This window comes from Mercenaria mercenaria, chromosome 5 (genome assembly GCF_021730395.1).
Source record: "Mercenaria mercenaria strain notata chromosome 5, MADL_Memer_1, whole genome shotgun sequence".
NCBI lineage: Eukaryota > Metazoa > Mollusca > Bivalvia > Venerida > Veneridae > Mercenaria > Mercenaria mercenaria.
The window spans coordinates 30642847-30662114 of NC_069365.1; the positions used below are offsets into that span (position 1 = coordinate 30642847).

At 34.0% G+C, this 19268-nt stretch overlaps 1 protein-coding gene across 2 annotated transcripts; it reads left to right on the forward strand.

Moving 5' to 3' along the window:
• The first annotated feature begins 4257 nt into the window (after positions 1–4257).
• Positions 4258–18225, forward strand: LOC128556954 (interferon-induced very large GTPase 1-like). Of its 2 annotated transcripts, XM_053543074.1 has the most exons (6): positions 4258–4323; positions 10811–11005; positions 11965–12147; positions 12483–12565; positions 13098–13262; positions 14403–18225. In XM_053543074.1, the coding sequence occupies exon 6, from the start codon at positions 15939–15941 to the stop codon at positions 17703–17705; it is 1767 nt and encodes a 588-aa protein (XP_053399049.1). In that variant the 5' UTR covers positions 4258–4323; positions 10811–11005; positions 11965–12147; positions 12483–12565; positions 13098–13262; positions 14403–15938; the 3' UTR covers positions 17706–18225. The 2 variants fall into 2 exon arrangements, with proteins under 2 accessions (XP_053399049.1, XP_053399048.1); XM_053543073.1 differs by lacking the exon at positions 4258–4323 and having other exon boundaries at positions 10687–11005.
• The last annotated feature ends 1043 nt before the right edge of the window (positions 18226–19268 follow it).

Below are 19268 nucleotides of genomic sequence, written 5' to 3' on the forward strand. Positions count from 1 at the left end.
AAACAAATGTAAAAGTATATTTCTGTTTAGACATTTCATTCATTTTAATAAAAGACTGTCCTATTGTTGAAAAATTCAGATCAGTCGACAGTCATTTGATGTCATTACATGCGTTATTCCTTATGCATAGTTTACACCTACAATAAAACTGTATCAATGCATTGTGTTTGTCAAATTCCTGATAACTTTAAGGCAAAATACTCATACATTATGCTTCGTCATTCCTTAAAGATTATGTTTTGTCATTCTCAGAAGACTTGACTTGAGATAGAGAAATAATTGTGTATGCTACAACTATAAAATATCTATAAAAGACATTTATCTTAGCCGAGAACAAATCAGAACATTCGATTTTGTTTAGTCTGCTATTGGCAAATAGAGAGCTAATACGATAATATTGTAATCTTTCTAGACATTCTTCCATATTCAGGCTATTGAGATAAACTTAACACTATTTTTTGAAATATCGAGATATCTCATTTCTGAAATAACTAGCTAGCTAATAATTAAGATACAAGAATACAAGACACAAGATACAAGAATCTTTTATTTATGTCGGATAAAGTGTAACAAAAAACATTAGCTCATGAGTTATTTCCCGACAAACAATGGAAACAAAAATTAACAAAAAATAGCGGCTAAAAAAGAAACATAAATCAAATGGCAGCGGTTAAGAATGGCAATGTTATATGATTAAAAGAAACATACATACATAGTACATATAAGCACAAACCAAGTACATAAGTAAAAGGGAAATGACATACATACAAAAAACTACAATAGTGAGTTTATTGCATAGAAGGTGCTAATTTTGGCAGTAGCTTTATATAAAAGACAAATAAAAGGCATTTAAGGATATAGTGAATGATAGTAGCATATTTACTAAGGTTGGTGTAGTCCTTAGCATATATTCCTTTAGATCATATAAAAGAAAGCATATATATATATATATAATGTTGCATACCTTCAGATTAATTTCCCCAAATTTAGAAAATCTTTCCATGAGTTATTAATTGCAATTCAAAGGGTATATAATATTTTAGGAAATATTTATCTATAAAAAGACAACGTTTAATCATTAAAATATATAGGAAATTCTCAACGGCATTAATCACGCAACTGAAGTTAGACGCAAAATAGAATAACATGAACTTTTAATTTGCATTTGGAGGCTGTGCCTTTAATGTCAAATATTAACTGCCGTACTAATTTATTTTAGGTCGATTATAAAGCAAGTTCTACAACATATATTATTCGTTCTCGACACCTTATTCCTGATGGAATCCATCGCCACGACAGTATGAGAGAAGAGGCCAGTTATTGTAAGGCTAATAGTAAATTGCGAAAGGTGGAACAATAAATGCTATTTGCTTATTGTTATGTGCTTATCAAATAAAAGGCTGAATAAACCTATGGATGAATGTATCCTTTCAAAAGTCATTGACTCTGTGAATATCACTTTAACACTTAAAACTTTTGGCTAAACATTTCCATAAGAAGCTGGTCCTTCTTTCAAATTTGTGTCTCCTATTTTCTGGTAGAAAAAAACAACAGATTTCAAGAATATTTGTTAAATTAAAGTAAATCTGGCACTTTAAAACACTATCTGGATGATTTCCTAGGCGGGGACAGGATTGTATACGAAGAAATTTAAATGTTTTTTTCGAGTTACAATGTCTTAAATTTGTGTACCTTTAGCTGAAGATAAAACTGAAGGTCCAATGTAATGTGCAGTATTCTTTTGGCATTGAGCTAGACTCTAGCCAAATGCTAGTTATGATTCCTATTTCATAAATACAGCTGGCTCGTCCAAAAACTAAAATAACCATTATTATTGCGGCCGGTACAATTGTCAATTCTAAGACAATTCGCTTTTTTTTTCGTTACTTTAAGTAGAAACTACATAGTTTTCAGTATTATTCCACTGTTAAATATTACTTGTGTGTGGAAGCACAGAGAGAATAACTGTCCGTTTTCTTTATTTCGTGGGAACGAGGTAGTATCTCGTGACCATGTGATAATTAATTCATGTCCATGAGAGAGTATCTCGTTCCCAATAGTTAGCATCTCGTCGCCATGCGATCCTAGCCATGCGATAGTATCTCGTTCTCATAACATAATCATTCAAAAAGAATTAAGCATCCTTAAATGCTTTCTCTTATAAACCTCCAAATGACTGCAAAATGAAAAACACGCATCGTTTCATATCGTAATAAAATTTCAGTGCTGATTTGTTTTTAATTTACCACCATATTTGGAAGGTAAAATTATATAACTGTCGAGTAAATTTATTCAAAGGCATTAATTAAATGCTTAAATGACATTTTATTCCTCCATCTTTTTTAACTAAATGAGACTGATAACATTTTTTGAAAAAAAAAATGCCATTTTTTTTGTGTGTAAAACAATATTTTAGTAGAATGTACCGTATTCGCAAAAACATGTTAAAGCTGTGTTACACCCCAAAATGGTAGCAACGCATTTTGGCAGTCACTACCAAAATTCAGTGTGGTAAATGCTTTGCAAGGGTACATATGATGTGTTAAGGACAATGGAATGGAACGTATTTTGGTAGTTTTTTCTACATCGGGGGCTGTGCTCATTTTTACATTGCGCACAAGAGAGAGAGAGAGAGATAAAATGATGGAATGTATCATTTAAAAATGGTGGCTGAGGGGTTTCGGAGATATAGCCACCCGCGAGATATACCTTTTGTATATAAAGAACAATAATGTAGATTCCTGAGCGTGTGAAAGGGACCTCAAACGACGCTGCCTATGCAATAACATTGTATCGTTTTGTTGTTTTAATGTGCTAGTGTTGTCGAAGGGATAGTCCACTGAGATTATCTAGAGCACGAAAATGTTGTATTCTGTAAAACGAAGTATAAATGAGAGGATGGTACATGGGTCCTCCATCTAGATATTTTTTAAAACATCCCATATAAACATACTTTTAAAGGTATTATACAACCAGTCTTATGTGACCTTTTCTCGTGAATCTCCTGAATTTTAATCTCAGACAATCTATACTTACTTATGGGCGTTTGTGAAACCTATTCCAGGGTCATGCGAACGATGCATCTAATAATTGTGGTGCACTGTTGTGCCAAGTTCCTTCAGTATCTCTCGATGAAGGCGAAAGTTAGAGTTGCATTGACCTCTCTAACATGTGTTCCAATGGTCCTTCTTAACTAAATCTAGGGCCGTAATATTCAAGGACAAAAGGTCGGACGAGCGACTAAATCCCATCATGACTCTCTTTGAAATAATATTGTCCATTCGCCACAAAATATTCTTTTTGTAACCATGCAATTATTATTAATACCGTTTTGCGTTAGATGTGTACATATTCAAGGCATTTTGGTACTACATTTTTGTAAACTACCAAATTTTGTTGAATGTAACGCATTTTGGTAGTGACTACCAAAACTGGGCCGAATTTTGGTAGTGACTACCAAAATGCGCTGCTACCACTTTGAGGTGCAACAAAGCTGTAACTTTTAAGTAAAGTTTTATTTTTATTTAATCCACAAGGTATATTTTGGTGGTTATTTTCTGTCTGACATTGGTGAGTCATATCCTTGCGGCTGACGTAGGTTCATAAACGAACCATTCACCATTCATTTCGCAGAATAATGAAAACAATATCAGACATCTTTATTGTTTTGTTTGAAAATGACATTTTAAGAAATGAACAACTGGCGTTTTGACTGGAACCGCCCCAGTGGCTAAAGTATCTGGTCATTACGTCGATGCGTGTTTTATTCTGTTGTATTAAACTATATGCCAACCTATGTTTCGACACACTTCTATTCGAAAACTTTTTCAGGATAATCACGGTTTGATTAAATAACTGTCGCCCGCTGTCAGTTAAGGTATGATCAGAATGTTTAAAAAAGAATGAGTTTGAGATATAATCCAATGCATGCTGCCTTGGAAGTTTATTAGAGACAGTATAATAATGCTTAATTCCGAGTGAATGATAAACTCGTGGAAACGAGATACTATTTTGCGGCCGCTATTTAAATATCGCGTGTTTCTTTCCCATGAGTTAGTACTTCTCGGCTGCACACTTTCCGCTAATGTAAGATGAACCTGAGATCCAACTCTTTTGCCTTTCTTTTAAAATTGTGTATATCATCTATATACGTACACTTACATGTTGTGAAAAGACGAGAAAGGATTAAAAATGTTAATATATGAATAGATACACAATGTTTGAGATTGTTGACATGTCACCGGTACATGCATATGTAGTGTTATCATCTTTAGTGATTCGAAAAGCTAACTGCACTTCGCATAAAGAGGCACGGATAAAACTGTGAGTAGTTTTCATTTTATCATTTACAGCTTACTTGATAAAAATATTAGTTAAATATAAATTTTAACGAAAAAAAGGGGAAACATCTTGAATGAGGAAACAATGGCACAGAGGTGACATAGATTTTCTAAACAGTTCGAACGTGCGAACACGATAGCTTATATGTATGCATATGTAAAAACTTAATAAGTAATGCGTGTGCACGTAATAGGTAATATGTAATAATTGCGAAGGTATTAGCTTTTGCGTTCATGTGCGCAAGCAACAGTGCAAATCATTTATGCCATCTCAGTGTCACCTTAGGAAAAAAGAAAGACGATATTCCACCGGTTTTAGAGCCCCGTTATTCAAAGAGGACAGTTTAGTCAAATATTTAACTCAGTACATTAGTTCTTTTCACGTGTCTATATGCGCAATACTATCGGTACAAAGGCCCGATTTAAAACAACCTATTAAGAACCATAGCTTTATCTGGTGAATTTCATGTAAACATGCATGAAATGTCATGGTAAGTATGACTCAAAGGCATTTCTGCCACGAACAAGACAACGCCCTTCGATGGCGGCGGCTTTGAAATATGATTTATTGATAAATGCATATACGACCAGTATATAACATTACATTAATGGATTACACCACGAGCTATCTACACCAGTAAATGATCCTCTCCAGATTACGGCACATTCACGTATATTCAAAATGGAAACACAAATATACCCTGTTTATATAAGGAAGAAATCATTTATCTTAAATTTAAGTGCATTCAAAACATGACAGAATAGTTCAGTAGCTTATGGGACAAATGATGTAAAGAACATATGCTTTCTACACCATTTGGTACGGAATCCTGTTTCCGCCATCGACCTTTTCGACCAGACAGATAATCGACAAGTTAAAATCAAGCATTAAATTTCAAATTGTCATGCTGTATATTTTACCGCGAAAAGTTAAAAATTGAAGTTTTTGTCGCAATTTTCAACTTTTCTACCTACAATTTAGCACGAAACGTAAAATGTTTAGATGAGCTATTTATAACTTATCGCGCTGACATATTCCACCAAAAAGTTGAAAAGTTGAAGCTTATGACGCGACAATTGCCGTTAAAACGTCAACTTGTTGACTAAACTTGCAGGGTGTAAAGTAGAAGTTTTTAGCCTTTTAAAACTTATACTTTCATGTCAAAGCTTGTTTGTACTACAAAGCGAACTTAGAGTTCTTAAAGTCAACATGTCACGGTAGGATAAAATTTCAACAAGACCATTTATTAAGGTTGTATTTTAACAATTTTGGCAGTCGATTTTTACAGTACTGTAAAGAGATCTAGTTTTAATATCCCACCATTTTGCCGATGATTCGCTGAATTATTGAATTAAAGTCAATAAGAAGATCCATTTATTAAGGTAGGATAAAATTTCAACAAGACCATTTATTAAGGTTGTATTTTAACAATTTTGGCAGTCGATTTTTACAGTACTGTAAAGAGATCTAGTTTTAATATCCCACCATTTTGCCGATGATTCGCTGAATTATTGAATTAAAGTCAATAAGAAGATCCATTATTAAGGTAGGATAAATTTCAACAAGACCATTTATTAAGGTTGTATTTTAACAATTTTGGCAGTCGATTTTTACAGTACTGTAAAGAGATCTAGTTTTAATATCCCACCATTTTGCCGATGATTCGCTGAATTATTGAATTAAAGTCAATAAGAAGATCCATTTATTAAGGTAGGATAAAATTTCAACAAGACCATTTATTAAGGTTGTATTTTAACAATTTTGGCAGTCGATTTTTACAGTACTGTAAAAAGATCTAGTTTTAATATCCCACCATTTTGCCGATGATTCGCTGAAATTATTGAATTAAAATCAATAAGAAGATCCTTTGAAAGGAATACCTGGACCGAAATTCTGTAACAGTCCTCGTGCTACTCGATCTGTCTGCAGCTTTCGACACAATTGACCACCAATCACTGCTACATCGACTCGAACATCATTTTGGAGTCACAAACAAAGCAATTGCATTGTTGAAATCGTATCTTACTGACTGCTTTCAAATTGTGTGCACTGATGGTGAATTGTGTCGTCTATGTTGATGGAATACAGTGTGCCCCAGGGATTAGTACTTGGTCCAAAGAGCGACAAATGTATATAATGTACACTAAACCTGTTGGAGCTATATGCAGACGTCATGGACTTCTTCATCATTTCTACGCCGATGAATCTCAACTATACATGTCCTTTAAGCCGATAGAAGCTGTTGCTAGAAGTGAGGCATTGCGCCGTATTGAGAGTTGTCCGGCTGAATCGTTTCGTAGATGCTCAATGCTGATAAAGCGGAGGGTAATGTTATTCATATCAAAACATAACTCCAAGTACATAAAGGACGTCTCTGTGAAGGTCGGTAACTCTGTGATAAAATCCATAAAAAGTTTTAGAAATCTTGGTGCAGTAATTGACAACAGTATGGGTATGGAACAAGTCAAATCTGTGTGCCGGGCTGGGTAAACACAACTACGCAGAACAAGCCACTTCAGAGGTATCTTACCAGTGATGCCATAAAGACCCTTGTCAACAGCATTGTTACCTCACGGTTAGACTACTGTAATGCCTTTTTAAATAGAAATCCAAACAACACACTTAACCAGTTGCAACATGTCCAGAACACGGCAGCCCGCGCTATCTCTAAGAGGTACCAATGTTATAGGAGCTCCATTGGTTGCCTGTGAAATACTAAAACATGATGTATGGCAATCGCAGCTTTTCGTTAACTGTTCTAAAGCTTTGGAACTCCCTTCCCGTCTAGAGCAGGGAAGCTTACTCGCTGGCTGCTTTCGAAAGTCTGCTAAAACCCCACTTCTTTGTACGGAATTTCGTAAAGTACATTTTCGTTTCTTTTCATAGCACAGCGTAGAACAGTATTTTATTCTAGGACGATAATCGGGATCGATCCCTCTACGATAACAGGCGATATACCGAATGAGATATATACTATCGAATTAAAAATGTGTACTTCCGGCACGTGCACAAAGCGTTTGACCTGAGTTTTTGGAAGAATACCCTTTTATGTGCCTAATTAGCGTCCAAAAAGTTGTCCGAACCACAACATCTTGCACATCAAGTAATTGGTAAAACTGTTTTATACGGTTTTGTACTGTTTGATGAATTCTTGAGCAAAAATAAGTATTTCTGATCGGTGAAACACCATTTTTGCTAGTTGTACTTGTTCGCAGACATATCCAGTTTTATCCAGACACTGTAATGCCTTAGAGAGCTGTAAGCATGACTGCTGGTTGGCTAAAGAATTAATATTGGCTGCTTAGACATTGCACTTCAGTACCAATGTTTTCTGTACTCGTGGTATCAGTGAAACAATATCTTTTAACAAATAACAAAACATATACAAAAGGTAACATTCTTTTGAGGCGTATTTATTGCCTTGCATCAAATGTTTTTCTGTTTACCTAATGGAATAAAATTATTGGTGGATCTGAACTACAAGTGAGTATGTTTGCCATTTGTCCAAACACTTCTGTACTGTAAGGTAGAGGAAGGAGATGTTGCTGACATTTGAGCACAGTTCACCAAGTACAGTGCTTATCAGGATCAGGAAATTATCGTGACACTCCATAATCATAGGGCTACATCTTAATTCAAAGCAACCGTATTCGCACAATATTATAGTTATTTCCAAATAATAGTTAAAAGACCTAACGTTATGCAGTTCTGCAACGCCTTTAAGTGGATATTACCTGTTTCTAATTTTCAAGCATCCTTCGTAATATAAGAATCGTTTTTACCTCACATTCACTTCGTTTCATTTCGCTCTAGAGTTCACATTGTACTAAAATATTAAGATGAAAACGTAATATATAGTTGCATCTTCTCTATTGTACATTAATACGTTGAGAGAGTTTTAAATACGCACGTTTTCAATGTTGTTGGCTTTATTAGTCAGTACCAACCTACCTTAGAAAAATGTTTGCCAAGGGGTACATAACGGGTACATGTTTCATTTTACAAACCGTAGAAAAAAATACTTCACCAGAATGCTTTATAAACACGATTTTGTCACTCGTTATATCCAAGTAGCCGTTCTTACTATGTCAGCATCATCACTGAGCCTATGGCAATTGATAAACTCAAAGTGTGATAGACTGGACTGATAAACGGGCTGACAGCTGTCGAATAGCTGACAATTTGGGTAAAAACATTTGTTTTCTTCCTATCAAGTGGGAGACATACACAGTGTAGTTCTTAAATCTGCTGGAAACCGATTATTTTCCAGTTTCGGTTTACGTTAGTTATTGGATTAGTGTAAGTCTACTTTAAATTGATGGAACGAATTGAACTAAACAGAAACAAGACACATCTAAGATCATCATAGTTTATCAATGCGGTTACCAATTGCTATGTTGATAAGCTTTCCCATGGAACTTCAGTTTGAAAGTCACATATCTATTTGTTAAGTCATGGGAAAACAAACAATTCAAGGATAAATTATACGTTACTATCACAAACACAAGAAACTGATCGTCAAGCAAAGCGCATTGTCATGTCCGTACATTTGTCGGTCATTTATTAGCGACAGTATCTAGTTTTGATAAAACGTAAATTATATGACGTTAATAGGTTTGAAATGCAGATTTCTATATATTTCTAGAACAATAAATATATTTTTCTTAGATTTTAACAAAACATGTAATTATGAACTTGTAATATGTTCGTGTAAAATAAAGTTTCGTGATTGAGGAAATGTAGCTATATTCGAACCTGTAGAGCAGAAACAGCAAAGTGATCTTGATTACTTAACAATGTGTCAATATACTGTTCGTTAAAATATAGAAAATTGGAACAGTCCGATAAAACATTTAAGGCCTAACCTGAACTCGAACATAGGATATCTTACACCTAAGCCGTACACACTACCACGCCACTCAAACAGCATTATACTTTGTATACAGAGCATGACATGTTCAGAGTACTCCGGAACACTTCGGCAATTCTTGTGTTAAAATATAATCTAATTATGCCAATATTTCTAATGGATCAAAAATGCCCAAATTCTTCTAACGAGTATGAATTTCCAGTTAAATATAACTTAAACCGAATCTTATATATTTACCTTTTTAACAGCACGGAAACGGCGAGAAATTGTGCTTTGTCCGAAGCTTACCAAATGAATTTACGAGACTTGATAGGCTTTCAATCATTAGTTTGGGTGTCAGGAAATTGCAGCTTAATTCTAGTTTCATTTCACTGTCAACTCTGTCTTTAAAGTTCATGTTCAGGAACTTAAGAATGTTGTCTTGTTGACAAGTGATTTTTATCAAGCAAGTATTTTCTCTCTTTTACACGAATACTAGTGACAATTAAAAATATTTTTATGTTAAGATCTGCAAAGTAATATATGATTCCAAAGTGGCAGACACATATATATTATGGAATATTGAAGGATATATTTATGCCCTCAGGCTTATAGCGACTGAACTGTCCGTCGGAGATTTAATTGTTTCGCCTACATCCCACATTCATGACCCGATTTAGTATTTATTTACTATTCACACGCAACAAATATTGTGGCAAGACCTACTGACTCGCCTATACAAAGATGAACCTTACCATAGCATGTCTTTCAGCTTCAAACTTCTAACCTTGAAAAAATAGTTCATGGTCCTATTGTCCGCATTATTAATACAGTTTATCTTAAAGCTCACACTCAACGATTCTTTTGGCAAAACCTACAGACTGACCAATATATAAATGACACAGACCCTAATGTGACCTTCACCTTCAAACTATAAGCACTGATAAACAACTTCTTTGGTCCTAAAGCCCACATAAATGGCGTAACTTATTTCATGCTCGCACTCGACAAAACCTTGTGGCAAGACCAACATGCCGACATTTATATAAATGACCTTAATCTCTATATGATCTTAACTTTTACTTTAAAATTTAAAATCTAAAAAAAGAATCTTTTGGCATACAACTCGGGGCATGATTTTGCGTTTTGAAAACGTAGTTCCTTGTTTGTAACTTGTTTACAATTTAGCTAGTCCCATCAATGGTAATACCTTGAAAATTCGTTTTACTTAAGGTAACCAAAACAATCATTTTGACAAGCTTCAACACCATATTGATATTCATTTGATTGTTTGCTATTTCTTTCGACATATATCAGGGGCTGATATCAATACGTTAAAGCAGCTGTACTTTAAAATCTTAATTATCTTGTTGAAACTAAAGAGAAGTATTTATTTCATACCCAATGATGGGCAAGTTACGAAAGTATCGACTTGAATAAATCCTAGATAACACGTTATCATCTATCAAAGTCATCATAACTTAGTGAAATATTCTATCGAAAGAGCGTAATGGTTTCAATTCAACACTTTTCGTGTATTTTACTACACCAAATAATTTTATACATTTTACTTTCTAGTTTGGTGACATTAAATTACAGAATATTTTTATTGTATTTCAGGAAAGATGGTAGTTGATTTAGACACGTACAGGGGAAGAATCGGGACTTTTCGTCATTCCCAAGGACTTACCGTCGTTACAGTTGTGTGTGTAGTAAATTTCAGCAGAGGATTGAAAGCAATAGGAGCCGTTGTCTTTATTGGAGTTTTTCTTCTCATTGCTGGGATCGAACCAAATCCGGGTCCAACTATCTTGGGTAAGCTTCATAGAATTTTGCAAAATAATTAACCCCATCAAAACTAGGCGGTACTATGATTATGTTTTGTTTTTGGCTTAATTTTTAGCTTACTAGTGCCGTTATTAGTGTATGGTTAATGCAACAATCTAAGTAATATGCTTTTCTCTGTTAAAACACTCTTATGCTACAATGGCGTCACGTAAACGTGCGGTGGCGTAAATGTTTTTGTTGCGACAAAGAAAGTTATCTACTGTTTAAGATTAAGGGCATATTAGAATCAAAATAATCGTTTGTAAAACTGTATACAGTATTTTGAGTTTCTTTACATGCATTGATTTCTTTATAAAGCGTGAATCACCGTTTTTATATGATAAGATCGGTTTGCAGACAGTGAAAACCTTAGATTTACATGACAAACTGCCTTTATACGACATAAAAGTGTCTGAAGTTGTCTTGCTTGGTTCAGTTACTTTAAACGGAAATATCATCGTAAGAGAAAAATCGATGTCATTAAAAATGAAATGTGTTTACTTAGTTTAGAAAGTTTTGCTTTGTAACTCGCCACATCTCGAATGAAGTTTAGACACAAAAATTCAAATGTTTTCATCATTTATACTATTTGCTCAGACTTCGATTTATAAACTGAAAAAGAATGTTGAAAAATATTAGATGAATACCCACTGTTGAAAAAAATTCCTTTAATATCAGAATTTACATCTGATACCCCTTTTCGGTCATGTTTTGCATTTCATATTAGGTGGAAGAGATGAGTAAAATATACAACAATACATTTATAAAGATCTAGCGTAATGTTTTAATTTAACAAGTAAACGCATATGTGTCCGATTATTAAACATGATATAAAAATTGAAAATAGACACAAATACACTGTCATACCCTAGTAAGTGTGACAGTCTTCGAAACAAGTTAAAATTACGAATTACATTCCTCACCTTACTTCTGTGATCATATTACAGATTTATGTACGTGTTCTTCTCTAAGAACAAAAATAAAAGTGACTGGGTTGCCAGAAAACGTAGATGAAGAAGATCTGCAGAATTTCTTTGAAAACAAACGAAGGCAGGGTGGCGGATGTGTCAAAGACGTTCAAATATTTGATGACCAAAGAAATGCAATTATTGAATTTGAAGAGATTGGAGGTAAGTGATCTCATCAAAGGTGTAATATGTTGACTGTAAAGGGCTGGTAGAAGAAAGGGAAATAAAATCATAAAAATGTCTCTATTTAGTCTTACTGTGTCATACAATTTATCAACACCGACATTAAAGATAAACTAGGAAAAGTCGGTGTATTCCTTACCAATCAATGTTTTATTATATTTTACAGCTGTTGAAATTGTTCTTGTTCTTGAAAAGCGACCCATTACCTTCAAGAAAACTGCAGTCAATGTACATCTTTTTCATTCTTCTTGTACTGTGGAAGTGACGGGGATTCTGACGGACATATCAGTCGAAAATCTTAAATATTATTTCAGAAAACAAACGTCTGATGAGAACAGTGTTACATGTATCGTCATGGAAAATGACATCGCCTTCGTAACATTCAAAAATGAGCTGAGTAAGTTTCGATTCGCATATTTTTAATTCTTTTTATAACATGGAAGTGATAGAGATTCCAAAGGACATAACAGTAAGAATCTTATAAACTATTTCAATAAACAATCGACAAATGGCAACAGCGTTACCTTCAAAGTCAGCAAAGTAAATTTTCATTTAAAGTTGTAAATCATTAAGTTGTATTAGGATATAACGAATATGTTATTATTTCATTGCGACGTCTATATATAATTATGTACAGAATATAAATTATATGAGTACTTATTAAATTCTATAGGAAGATCATATAGATGCATAGCACGCATAAAAAGCAAAATGATTGCAGACTGAGGTTACTCAAGTCTAGTCTCTTCTTAAAAGGTTATAAAATTTGCAACATGCCCCACACCAGCAACCTTTTGCCATAACACTTATAAAATCGCATTGTAAGTTTTTCAATATGTAAAAATAACCATTCGAAAGTAGAGTCGCTCTTGTTTACATTAGAGTTTAGCGAAAACTATAATTCAAATAAGATATACGTTTCTTTTCAGTAACAAAACCAATTGTGTGCATGGATCGACATACACTTGATAATTATCAACAACCGATTGTAGTAAAATTCCACGATCCGGAACTATGCAGAATACATACAGATGCAATTAGTGCAACAGGCTCATCGGATGTTAGTTTTGAAAACACAGTCCTACAAAACCAGGGTAATTTGTAGATCTTTATTTCAAATTGTTAAGCGTGAATTCAATTTTTATCATAAAGACATGAAAATATGAAGTTTGCTAGATAAGGCCCGAGTTAGTATTACGAATGTAATTCGCATGTCTAGTGACAACAGTGCGTGATTTTCATGAGATTAAAGCTTCTTAAAAACTGTGCCTTGTCTCCTTAGCCTACTGACATAACTACTTCATTTTTCTCTCTTTAGTATGTAAGTGGGTGAAACAAGAGAAAAATTAAGATTTACGACTTGCCTCTTGTTTAAGATTATTATATCGAAGGAATACTCGTTTTGACAAATACAGTCAAATAGAATTGATAGTTTATCTTTATCGGCAATCGACTCGTGCTCATGTGTTTGTTTGCATAATCAATCGAAGATAACATAACCCTACAGCAGGATTGCTAGATAAAGTATGATAACAATGACAAAGAAAGGATTAATCTTATTTCGAAAACTGTATGTAATTACATATAGTCACCACATTTGGGAAATTTAACCTGTTCTTGATTTTTCTCTATATAATTGATTTTTTTATGTACACAAAGAAAATGCATTTTGACCCTATCCCTATATGCAGTAGCGTATGTAATAATTGATGTTCACATTCCAAAATATTCAGTTCAAAGTAATTTGAAAACAAAGACTGAAATTATACAGTTTATCTGTCTTCGTTTTAAAAACAAATCAAATCATACTTGGCAAATACGGAAAACATAAGTTGAAATAAGTTGGAAGTTAATTATATTTTAGTGAAAAACGCAGACTATGTCGTATGTCATAAAAACTATTGAAACATATCTTTTTGATAGGGAACATCTCTTTGATATTTATCTTCTTTTTAAAACAATATATGACAAACCAAAAATATAATTGTTGCTTAAATGTGATTGACCCCCTTGAAATTGTTTAGTTAGCATATCTGCCAAAAACGGTCGCGTAAAATAAAATTAGTTTAATCTGAGAATTTCAGCATAGTGCAAACAGAAATAACAAGGTTTAATTGTCAGATTATCAATTTTTATCTAAGTATTGCTACGTTACGTAACTAAAAGTCAAATTCCTTAAGGTACTTATATAATATGTAAACGAATTAGAAATGTGTTACATGGTTTAATTTTAGGTTTGGGATTCGACACTCACTCAGAGAAAGAGTTTTACTTTAAGAAACTTCTGGAAAGGATAGGCCTTTCATCAAGGATCGATAGGAAAATTACCAAGACTGAAGTATTTACTATTGGCGTATGTTCATCTGATAAAACTAAGGTAAATGTCACAGATTATCCATGGATTTTACTTCAGAACATCTGCACGGGACATTGCAATGCAAGGGACATGGATTTTGCCCTATCAACAACATATCATTGTCGACAGTTATCAGATACGCTGTCTTTTTTACAGAATTTGGACATTGATTTAGATAAACAAATTAGCCCACTTGATTTATTTCTAGCAGTTTATCATTGTTGCGATCAGATGTTAAAGCAGTTAATATTCAAAAACCTTTATCTTTGTAAATTAGCAGTTCCTTTCCTTACCGATCAGTTCTGTACATCTAATTCTACTCCACTTTTGTCTATTTGGCCTCTTCGCACATTGACACTAGAAAGTAATATAACCCGAGATGAAGTTGATTTAGGTAGCTCCGAGTTCAATTTTTTAGACCTACCGTCAACAATTGTTACCTTTGCCCGATTCGGCAGACCTTCGTTTTCAAAGTCAAAATTATTGAACCGCTTATTACACGACGAAACTAATATTACATTTTTTAACTTTGAGTGTCCATTTGGGACAGCAAAAAGAACAATAAGCGACGGATATGTCGAAATGTTTTGGTTACCAACAACAAATAACGATCGGGACATGTTTAGCTTTCCGCTGACATTTTTAAATGTGCGTGGAGATCTGCGTTTACCTTTCTGCAAAAACGTATCGCCATTTCTTTCCAACGTTACAGACATTTTATCTGTTATTATTGATATTAGGTATCTCTTAAAAAACTGTGATGAAGTTAAGAATGTTATAACGAATTTTTGCAGTGTAATACTTATAATAAGTGGTTCTTGGGATCCAAAAGATGACTATACAGCAAACGGTATAAAACATTTTAACGCCATTGTTAGGGAAGAGAAACCAACATCAGAAGTACATGTATTGCTGACACATAAAGGTCGCAGGGAGTTCAATATGTTAGAAATGGTAGCTCACGTGTCAAATTCAATTGAATCTTTCAATAAAGCTACAGACAAAAGTACACTTGAAATGCGTCTTTCTAGGTTACAAAATGATTATGTTATTTCTGATGAAGAAGAAGAGCCGTGTAAAGAAGGAAAACGTTTTGCAACCGAGGTTATTAGGGACATTCTTAGGATAAATAAATCGCCGCAAAATTGGAAAAAATTGATCACGCCAGCACAGTATTTCTATGCACAACGTCTTGGAAACCTCATCAAAATGATACACAGAGAACAAAACATAAAGGAAAATGATATATTAAAGCAAGAAATACATGCATTAAGAAAGCAACAAGTACAGAATGTAACTTCAACTGTCAGACTTTTTGCAGGTCATCTATTTTCATTAGCAAAATCTCCTCCTTCTTTTCTCAGTTTTTTTCTTGCTTGGTTGAAATTTTTATAGAAAAAGAAAATGTAAAATAATGCCAAAATTGATACAAGAGAATAGGACTGCTTGGGATAAGTTGGGCGACTTAAAAAGCATGAAAAATCCAAATCCGGAGGATATAGAACGTCAAAAAGAATGCATTAAAAAGACAGAAAAGCAAATACAAGAGGCTTCATTTAATACGGATTTGTTTTTCCGAGAAATAGGATACCTTTATGAAACTATAATTATTTTAAATAAAGATAGTGGAACCTTAGGGCTACCCGCCGAAGAAGATATTATACACGTTTGTGCATCTCTTTTTATTGAAGGGAATAGTCTTGAATTGATTGACGGCGAAGGTTTTTATATGCCTGAACGATGGATAAGAAGAGTGTTTAAAAAAGTATCAGATATAATCGGAACGCAAAACGTTTTTACATTGTCAGTTTTAGGCCTTCAGAGCTCTGGAAAATCTACATTATTAAATACGATGTTTGGCTCCCAGTTTCCTACCAGTTCTGGTATATGCACAAAAGGTATACAAATGCATTTGTTACCTTTACAAAGAAATCACAGATTCCAGTTTATATTAATCTTGGACACCGAGGGCTTACGGTCCCCTGAACTCAGTGACGGAAAATATGATATTGACAATCAGTTGGCCACTGTTATTACCGGGATAGGCGATACAACTGTTTTGAATATAATGAGGGAAAATTCTAGCTTTGTAAGCGACATACTACAGGTTGTAGTTCATGCTTTTCTATGTCTCAAATTGGCTGATTCGAATATTGATATAAGAAAAAGTTGTTCTTTTATCCACCACAACGTTACAAGTGTAACGGCTCAGGATAAAATGAGGCCCGCTATTTTTCACCTCATGAGTACACTTGTTAGCGTCACGAAAGAAGCTGCTGAAATGGAAGGTATTTCAGATATTTCTGAGTTTAATCAAATAATACAAATTAATATGTCATCGCAAGTTTGGTTCCTGCCTAATCTCTGGCAGGGTTTTACACCTATGTCAAGAATTAATTCTGAATATAGTGGGCAAGTTGCAGATATCAAATGTAAACTGATCGAACAGGCAACTTATGATACGAGAAAAGCTTATGGGTCGCTTAATGGTGTAATATCTCAAACAAGAGACTTGTGGAAAGGGATTTTATCAGAAGACTTTGTTTTTTGCTTCAGAAACAGTCTTGAAATTCGAGCATATAATTTGCTTGAGAACAAAGTTTTGCACTGGTCTTCAGAAATGCAATGTTTTCTCCAGGAAAAGTGTGTCGAAACATCACAGAAAGAGTTCGCAAAATGCGGGAACCAGAAAAAATTGAATGATGCAGCAATCAAAGTAAACACAATATTACTCGATCTACTTCTAAGTAAAAAAATTGACATTGCGCAACAAATGGAGGCATTTTTCAATAAAAATGATTTTGGAGAGACAGTAAGGCAATGGAAAAACATAACCAAACACGAATTTGATAAGACATGTAATGAAATACTTTCAAGCTGCGAGAAGGAAACAGAAAGATTTCGGGCAAAGAAAAGTTTTGAAATTTTTCAAACAACCAATAGCTTTGAACACGAAGATAAACTTCATAAAAAATCAATGAAGCTTGCCAAAAGTTTGCATGATCCGTCTATTCGCCCTGACGAAATAGACAGACAAATTGAAATGATATGGCACGAGTTTATAAAAGAAATAAGAGGCAAGGATCAGGTCCCAATGGTTTATTTCTTTAGACAACGACTGTATGAACTTTTCAGGAATGAACAGTCGTTACTTGAGTTGATAAAACAGAAAATTTTATGAGTACGCTAAAACTAACTCTGACTTAATCAGTGTACCTGGCATCAACTTGGATGACATATATAAGTTGGTAAATATTTCCAAAGACGATCCATATATAAATCATGCGTTAGCCAATATAGAGTGTTCAATACGTGCATACTGCAGAGGCTCTGATGGTTTTTACGAGAGGTACAGAAAGAACTTGAATGCATTGGTAAAAATAGGATTGTGCCTCGGGAGCAACCGTTAATTAACGAAGTATTAGTACATGTTAGTTGTTATGCATCACGTCAGTTTGATCAACATAATTTAGATCCGAAGACAAAGCATAGTGAGAAAATATCCCTGAAAGATGTTGTCTGTAGTTACCTGAACCAGTTGTTCTCAAATGAAAAACAGATATTAGGGCAAGAGATGAATAAAGAATCTGTTGCAGTGAAAAACTTAAAGTTCAATAGTATAAAAATATCATCATCCGATATCAGCATACCACAATCCATAGTAAAAACAACAAAATTGAGTGACTCAGACATACTGTGCCTCGTGCAGAAGACAGAAGACACAGCTATATTATTGTTGAGTCGAGAAATAGAGAGCGTAGCTCGAGACATAGTGAAATTCTTTATGCCAGGTAAAATAAAGCAAGAATTAATGAATATGATACCATCTCCAAAATATAATTTGATAATTGCGATGATGTCTGATCTAGCGAAGCAAGAAATATTCTTGTCATTTATATCTTATATTGAAAATCCAAGTGTGTTTGCAGAAACCTTGATAAAAGATAAATCTGAAAAATATCTGTTTTCAGGAAACAAGTCAGTTTACTTTACTATCGCGTCACGAAAGATTTCAGAAGTTTTTGAAGATATATATAACGGAATCGATGAAACAACAACGTATTTTAGATCTAGTTCGCCAAAGTTAGAAGAATGGGTAGATAAATTAAACAAAAGTCTTAGATATTGTCAAATCCCAGATAATATCATTCGCGACGCCAAAAGGGAAATTACGAAAATTCCAGACGTGACTAACTTCAAAGCTATCATTTTGAAAAGAATTGAAAATTTCTGAAGAAAACCTGATGTCGGAAACAAAGCGAGAAACAAAAGATACAGTAAGATGGGAGTTGTCTGATCCTTATAAAGAAGTCTTCGAGTTTTTGTGGGGATGTGCAGAACAGTGTGCATACTGTGGTGAACCTTGTTTTAAGAATAAGTCTCATGAAGACGCTAATTTGAAACACCAGTGCCTTCAACATAGACCTGGGTGTTGTTCTGGAATCAGAAATTTGAATGGCAATATAGCATGTGTTGAAACATGCAACTATAACATCCAAAATCGAAAGCAACTACATAATTGCAAGGCATTCAATTTCGCTTGTAATCCTTTGAAAGAAGGGTCATGCCAGGTCGATATGCACCGATATATCAATTATCAGAAATATTTTCCCAACTGGGAAATTGAACCTTGTACAGAGATGACAGACAGCTCTGAATTTTGGTTGTGGTTTGTGTTCAAGTATAAAGAAGAGCTATTCAAATATTATGGCTACGGTATCTCTGGCATTCCCTCATCATGGAA